Source organism: Diaphorina citri, unplaced genomic scaffold (genome assembly GCF_000475195.1).
Source record: "Diaphorina citri unplaced genomic scaffold, Diaci psyllid genome assembly version 1.1 scaffold1252, whole genome shotgun sequence".
NCBI lineage: Eukaryota > Metazoa > Arthropoda > Insecta > Hemiptera > Psyllidae > Diaphorina > Diaphorina citri.
Window position 1 is genome coordinate 55,774 of NW_007378681.1, and position 8,639 is coordinate 64,412.

The 8,639-nt window shown below is 35.7% G+C and overlaps 1 protein-coding gene across 1 annotated transcript; it reads right to left on the reverse strand.

Moving 5' to 3' along the window:
- Positions 1 to 607: 607 nt before the first annotated feature.
- LOC103514979 (fork head domain transcription factor slp2-like) lies at positions 608 to 2,718 on the reverse strand. The gene has a single exon (XM_026827810.1). It carries the CDS (start codon positions 2,569 to 2,571, stop codon positions 1,576 to 1,578), a length of 996 nt encoding a protein of 331 aa, XP_026683611.1. The 5' UTR covers positions 2,572 to 2,718; the 3' UTR covers positions 608 to 1,575.
- Between the last annotated feature and the right edge of the window lie 5,921 nt (positions 2,719 to 8,639).

Sequence of the window (8,639 nt, forward strand, 5' to 3'; positions counted from 1 at the left end):
ATCACGTCGCATTTATTAAGATTTCCTGTCAATCGCCCTAAGAAAATCCTGTGAAAATTAAAATGCCAAATAAGAAGAGGTAGTTTTAAATTTTAAATTCATAGACGAAGAGAGTCGACATGGCTATTTATTTTAATTTTTTCATATCTTGCATTGAAGTCAGCATTAGGTAGAAAGAACATATAATTATAAATAATCAGCTATCTAATTGTATCGCTATTTTAACAACTTTTAAATGAGACTGTAGCAAAAATAATAAAGATCAAGCAGGAGTGTCATTTCTACTAGAACAATTTTAATGTTATTGCAAAAAGGTAAAGACATGTAATATCAGCCAATGAAGGTGACCAAATTTGAAGAGTAGGTTTATAATATTTTCCTCAGCATGCCCGGGATTTGAACCCAGGTTGAACCCAGGACGCGAAAAAATGATAGATTACTAATATTATTATAATGGAGCCCTTGTTTAACCCAACTCCCCAAGTTTTGCTACAAACAGCACAGAATCCAATTGAACTCAAATAAACGTCCTAAGAAAATCCTGTGAAAATTAAAATGCCAAATAAGAAGAGGTAGTTTTAAATTCATAGACGAAGAGAGTCGACATGGCTATTTATTTTAATTTTTTCATATCTTGCATTGAAGTCAGCATCAGGTAGAAAGAACATAGATAATTATAAATAATCAGCTATCTAATTGTATCGCCATTTTAACAACTTTTAAATGAAACTGTAGCAAAAATAATAAAGATCAAGCAGGAGTGTCATTTCTACTAGAACAATTTTAATGTTATTGCAAAAAGGTAAAGACATGTAAATTTTTTATAAGCTTAACTAAATAGTTTTAATTTTAAAGTAAACAATGATGCAATTGACTACGAAAAGGATAAAAAGAATAGGATAAATCCTGGACAATATTGTCAAAATGATTTTACTTCCAACTAATAACATTGACAATACATAATTATGTTCTGCAATAATTACCTAATACTGATTCTCGAATACAAATTCAATGTTTGGGGACCTTTTCGTCAATAATTGAAATAATAATATCTACCTAAATCACAGTTCAATGAAATACATATATTGATACTATAAATTTTATGAACGTACAAGTAATTACAATTTGATATTAAATGTCACAGCCTCTTAAAATTAAAACTATAATTCTACAGACAACAAAATAATTATATTACATACAGTCAAATTCCTAAATATTTACACAAAAAAGATTCATATATTCATATTAAGAACAAAAATAAAGCTGACATTATTGCCAAACCCCATCTTTGATCGGAAAGTTAAATTTGGGTAGGTATTACTCAACTTTCAAAGAAATAAACAAAATTCACCCTAACGTATACAATGTACAATTTTTGAGATCACGAATATTTGGTAGAGGTAAATATTCCGTATTGCATGGGTAAATCGTTCAAGTTCATGTCAGATTGACGGCAACAAAAAAGTTACTAAATACTCGTGAGTAGATAGGTACCTACATTTAGAATTTACTCATACATACGGAAAATCATTGGTATAATTTGAAAATCCTAAACTGAGTACAAACCCCTGAGGTTTAGCTGGGTGGTCTAGCCAGGACTGCTTCTGGTCGGTACAGGTTCTGTCTAATGATTGGCTCAGGACTACTTGAACAGGATGAAGCTGGACTTGTCATTCTGCATGGTTGGGAATTCTGCTGGGACTCTCTCATGGCTTGGTTGTGAGAATCTCTTAGATTATTCATCATCTGGTACAGGATGGGGCTAGTTTGAACAAAGTTTGGTCTGAAAGTTGCGGGATCCGCCAGAAGTCTTTCCATGGAGAATGCTCCGCCGTGCGCTGGTAATGGGGTTGGTTTTGGGATTGCAGCTGCTTGAAGTCCAGGATAAGCATAAGGGTTGTATCTGTACAGGGGATTGCAGTACAGTTGTTGCAAAGCCCAGGATGGAGGTGGATAGCTTCCTGGGGTGGCTGTAGGAATAAAGCCAGGTGGGTAGATACCGGCTGCTGCGGCACCAAATACAGCACTTCTCTTGAAAGCGGCAAGTCTGCTCCTTGAAGCTGCAGTGGTTCTCCTTCTCAGCTTACCAGTTGTTCCTCCAATGAAGACATCCTCACTACTGGCATCCAACATCCAATAGTTGCCCTTGCCGGGATCATCGTAATGACGGGGAACTTTCACAAAGCACTTATTGAGGGACAGGTTGTGACGGATGGAATTCTGCCAGCCTTGCTTATTGGTTTTGTAGTAGGGAAAGTTGGTCATGATGTACTCATAGATTCCGTTCAAAGTTAAACGTTTCTCGGGACTCTGTCGGATAGCCATCATGATGAGTGCATTGTAACTGTAGGGAGGTTTCTCGTCCTTTTTGCATTCTTTGGGTTTGCCCTCTTCGTTTGCTTTGGATTCTTCTGAGCTTGCATTGTTGTCTTCACTTGACTTTTTGTTAGAACAATCAAGAGGTGAGGCATCACCGGTGACATCCACATCTCCTGTTACATCCACATCACTCATGTACTCATGATCTACATCACTAAGATCATTATCACTACAAGATGTGAGAGACAGCATTGTCTGATGGGGACTTCTTGGGTTTTGGTGTAAAAGCTCGGGGGTATGACTTCTCCTGAAATCTTCTTGACTCACTCTGAAATCGTTATATCTCTGGACTGGACTAGCAGGACTGGAGTGTACCGTTTCGGGTAATATGCTACTGATGCTGAATCCCGGGCGTGCTGAGGAAAATATTATAAACCTACTCTTCAAATTTGGTCACCTTCATTGGCTGATAGATAACAGTGCTTAAATAGCACGAGCTTGACTATTAATCACATCTCAATATCTCATACTGATTAAAAAATACTCTGAGCTAGAGTAAAATGCCTGCCTGGAAAAATGATCTTTGGTAACAGGAAGACACGTAATCGTAATCCTGGCCAACGGAAAATAATAAAGCCAACAGTGAAAATTGGCACTAAAAGAAATTCTTGCCCCAGGCTAGTAAAGTACCCTTGTTCCGGGGTCCTATTATTTTGCGGTCAGACCAACAAACAAAATAGAGTAAATTCCGGTAGGTAGGGACTCGAATCCGTCCTCTCGCTTCTTTCTTGAAGAATTTTACAAGATGTGTAGTGCCCTTGTTTCAGTACCTACCTGTTTGAAAATTATCTAACTAGCCTGCCTGGAAAGGTTATCTCTGGTAACAGGAAGACTCGTAATCCTGGCCGGAAAATAATGAAGCCAACATTGAAAATTGGCACTAAAAGAAATTCTTGCCCCAGGCTAGTAAAGTACCCTTGTTCCGGGGTCCTATTATTTTTCGGTCAGACCAACAAACAAAATAGAGTAAATTCCGGTAAATAGGGACTCGACTCCGTCCTCTCGCTTCTTTCTTGAAGAATTTTACAAGATGTGTAGTGCCCTTGTTTCAGTACCTACCTGTTTGAAAATTATCCAACTAATTTCATAATAATAAGGAAAAGGGTATTTTTTAAAAGGCTCAGGCTACATTCCGATTTCCATTGAAGGTCCTAGTGATCTACCTGTAATACAACCCATGTTAAAAAAGGTCGCGGTTTCGGTGCCATTGAAGTATTTTTGTTTAACTAATTTCATAATTATAAGGAAAAGGGTATTTTTTAAAAGGCTCAGGTTATACCGATGTGACATTCCAATTTCCATTGAAGGTCCTAGTGATCTACCTGTAATACAACCCATGTTAAAAAAGGTCGCGGTTTCGGTGCCGTTGAAGTATTTTTATTTTCTGCAGAAATGATAAATCCTGTTTTGATGCCTCTATCAAGACATCGTTACCTGACGCACCTCAATAATTTCGGCTCAGACATAAAGTGACCACACCACAATGTAGTACGTACTACCTAATTCCCTTACCTTGTTATTGTTTTATAAAGTGACCCTCTGATTCTATTTTTAAAAATTATTTTATGAATTCTATTGCCAATGAATTGTATTGTGATCCTTTTCGAAAATAACAATGAATAATATGCCAATCTGTTACTACCTAAATAACTACTTGTATGTAATTCTATTCGACACAATCCCTAATTTTTTCAGTTTGCTGCCCAAGTCCTTTTCCTGGTTTAGATAACTCTCCAGATAGAATGAACCTATTTATTGTTTTAGAATTTAGGGAATTCAAAGTGTAGGTAATGTAGAAGATGTCATTTCTATCATGAATAAGTTCTGATTATGACTCCCTAACTCTGAGGTATTTAGATGATTCATCCAGTCATTCGTCTAATAAAACCAAATGCAGAGGACTTCCATGCAACATAAATATATTAAATCCAGTTGATTCCACATGGGCCACTATCATCCCAGACTCTTCAAGCTTTGAAGTCTATCATATGGGACTACTCATAGTACTTGAAAGGATATAGGTACACTATATCTACGTAGTTTAGACGTAAAAGTTTCTAACAAATTATTGGTAACAATAACAACTGATGAAAGCTTGAACAGGTGTCTAGGTTGACCACAGACATTAATAGTTAATAGCGCTAGGTACCTAATTGTAATATTCAATAATTCAATTCATTATTTTATTTGATAATGATAACTGATAACTAACATATTAAAATAATATAGGGTACAAAGGTGTTTATCCCAAGTTAATATCTGACATTCATACCATTTCAAAGTAAACTTCAAGTCGTACCAGAGTGAAAGGGGTACGTGATATGTATATGAGGTTGCTCATTGTTATTATTGTTGCACTACTAAGTACTGGGAAAGGATATACACTATATCTACGTAGTTTAGACGTAAAAGTTTCTAACAAATTATTGGTAACAATAACAACTGATGAAAGCTTGAACAGGTGTCTAAGTTGGCCACAGACATTAATAGTTAATAGCGCTAGGTACCTAATTGTAATATTCAATTCAATTCATTATTTTATTTGATAATGATAACTGATAACTAACATATTAAAATAATATAGGTTACAAAGGTGTTTATCCCAAGTCAATATCTGACATTCATACCATTTGAAAGTAAACTTCAAGTCGTACCAGAGTGAAAGGGGTACGGTGATATGTTTATGAGGTTGCTCATTGTTATTATTGTTGCACTACTAAGTACTTACCTAGACCCAGTACAGCCAATATTATTTACAATCGTCGGTGGAATAAAGAAACTTCTTTATGTGCAAGTCATAAAGAGATAAGAGAAATTGCATCTCATTAGGACCCCATCGCAAAATTCAGAAAATGTGGCACATCCACTAATTTAAATCTTGTATGAGGTTGTCTATTGCACAATGCTAATGTGTAATTGACACATGCACTAACTGTAGTAACAGTAGTTTATCTGAGCGCATGGCAGTGCGCCAGGCCAAGTTCCAGCAAGCACGCCTGTGTATAATTTTCTTTCTACTAAGCATTGAGTATGTACAAGTATCATATCCACCAATTAAGAGTGAGTTAAGAAGCTAATGTGTAAATGACACATCCACCAATTCAAATCTTGTATGTAGTTTCTGAATTTTCGTACTTATATGGAATCCGGGATAAAAAATCAATTGAATGCCCTGAATAAAGTACTACTTACCTAAACTTGATTCCTTTTCAAGCTAAATGCTTGCATTTGAGGTGAGTATTATTCTTTCGATCATCTGACATCCTCTTTATTACCCCATTAGGTACTTAAAGTATTAATAGTTTGATAAACTCCTTGGGTCAGTTGCCAATTAATTTCAATTTAAAACTACCCTAATAAAGGTGGGTAATTAATTGCATACGATAGAAATGCTTTGAAGTTTGAAGTGACTACCGGACTATTCAATATACGTCAGAAGAATCACACGATATGAATGGGATAGAGCATCACTGTGGTTGCTAGCCACCAGCTCTTCATAAACTTAAGTAAACTTCAGTAAAAGCTTTTCATATGAAAATCAACTTTTCCCATATGCATCAAGTACCAAGTACCTCGATAGAAACGGACAGCATCGAAAATCAAAGTCTTTGAACACACGTGGTACATCAAGTTATAGATACCTCTGAATATTATGAACAATGAACATATTACATATATAAAGGTAGCTACATATTGAGTAAGTCAATAGATACACACTTCATATGGCAGGAGCAGTTGGAAGCAACTTGTGTTATCCCCCCTCGAACCCCCGATCTCCAAGTTACAAGGATTGGATGTGGAATTATAACATACTTACTGATACAATATTACATATTATTATGTTATCTTTTCTATCGCTGTACATTTAGAGGGATCTGCGAAAATAGCCGGCTGCACAGGTCTATTGTGTGACCTCAAGGGTCCAGGTTAGGATGCCTTCTCGCACACTCGTAAAAGTACATAGGTATCCATGGTAAGGATGACATAATTTATTACATAACTTTAATTACATAACAAGATGAAGTTGTAGAGGTATCACTAACACCCTCCAACAATACATTACGTTGACAGGGTGGCCCATTGTTAAAATGGCATCTCCACTAATTAAGAAATAAGTACTTACGTTTTAGATGGTAAATATTACCTAAATTGGCAAATTTCATGAATGATAATTTCCCGACTTACCTCACACTTCTAAAAGTAAATAGCTCTAGGAACGTAATATACTTTAATACTGCGAACACCTAGGTGCATAGGTACAAAGATTCGTAAGGATTTTACGGTACATGAAATTCCCCAGTAACGTCACAGTTCCAACCTTCGATTAAAGAAGAACGTCACAGTAAAAATGTATTAGATAATCGCATCCAAGTAGGTAAAATCTGTTAGGGAACTTCAGACATATATTATTTGAAAGACATTTTTACATGAACATTTACAGACGTCAGCGCGGCGTCGCGTCAACTTGTTGACATTCGCGCCCTTCTCGCGACACTTTTCATTTACCGTCCGTCTCCTATCTACTTATTAAACTTATTTGGACTTCAACCCCTTTCTCTTAAGGCACCATAACAAAAGTATTTTTGATGCTCAGAGACTTACATAATTATCGCGTATCACCAAAATATCCCGGACACAGGTATAACCTAACAAAGGTTATATTGTGATGATCCAAGTCCCTCAGGTATCAGAGGTCAATCCGATGACAATATGATTGTGTTATATAATTATGGTCAAACCGTTTTCATGTGGGATCTAATATTAGGTTTTTTTTTGTAAATAACAATCTTATATGGATTTGATTTTTGATTTCCTCAAGCAAAACAACCTGTTCTATTGCCTGCATATGATAAATCAATTCACCAGTAATCTCTTACTTTTGCCATCTCTTCAGTCCTATCTATCCTTCTAATTGGCGAATAAATGTCAACTAAAAGGTAAATAATGTAGAGGTCAATTCTACTGATCAGGATCAGCGATCATTTTTAGATGTGTATGGTAGACTCAAGTTCAGAGCAGAAACCTTTTTCTTGAAGATTCAGGAAGAAAATCGTCTCTTTGGTGTAGTGGAAAATTGACAAAGGCTGTTGTTCTTTCGACATGATTTCTGTTAGCCAAAAGATAACATTATCCCGTACTAGCTATAGTGCTATACTATCCAATTTATTTGTGTTCCAAACTTGGGAACTCCACCAAACGCCAACAAAGCGTAGCTGATTATTTGTTACTGTTAATATACAGGGTGGTTCGTGATTTGCGAACCACGCTTATATCTCAGAAACGGCTGGGAATTAAGGAATGAAATAAACGGCATCATGTAGATGAAATTTTGATGATTAAAATGGCATTTTTTAAATTTGCAATTTTTTTTGCAAAACGGCCCATTTTTTGCCAAACATAGGTCACTCTTATGGGAACCCCCATTTTTTAATTAATTTTTGGAATCAGCATAAAATTTTAATTGAAAAAATGTATTCACTCGAAAAAATTTGCTCTACAAAAATTCTGTACACTGTGAGAAAGAAAAACAATTTCTTAATTATTTCTTTAGTTTTTGTATTATTCACTTAACTATTTCAACAACAATCAACAACAACAAACAAATTTATAAAAGCTGTTCAAAATGAGATCCATCTGTTTGTACACAGTAAGGCATTCTTCGCTCTAACTCAGGACCAACTGCGTTGTTCATCAAATCTGGGGTCACTGACGCACACAAAATCGCGATTTGTGCAAATTTTTGTAGAGCAAATTTTTTCGAGTGAAAAATTTTTCAATTAAAATTTTATGCTGATTCCAAAAATTAAATAAAAAATAGGGGTTCCCATAAGAGTGACCTATATTTGGCAAAAAATGGGCCATTTTGCAAAAAAAATTGCAAATTTAAAAAAAGCCATTTTAATCATCAAAATTTCATCTACACGATGCCTTTTATTTCATTCCTTAATTCCCAGCCGTTTCTGAGATATAAGCGTGGTTCGCAAATCACGAACCACCCTGTACATATATATAGAAATGTGTCACTGCACTGAAGCCCTTCTCAAACAGGTATGTTGTTGGAAAGGCAAGTAATAACCACTTGGCCTTATTCCATAGGTCTCGACAAGTTTCTTTTCCTTGAGGCCAGAACTTTTCATACTCATACGAATTGAACAGAGCTTCTTTTCAACATCATACTTGATGTCCATCAATGATTTTTGAATAGATTCAGGGACCAAGGATTGTCCGCTGTGGATGGATTCAAAACCCACTTCTAATGT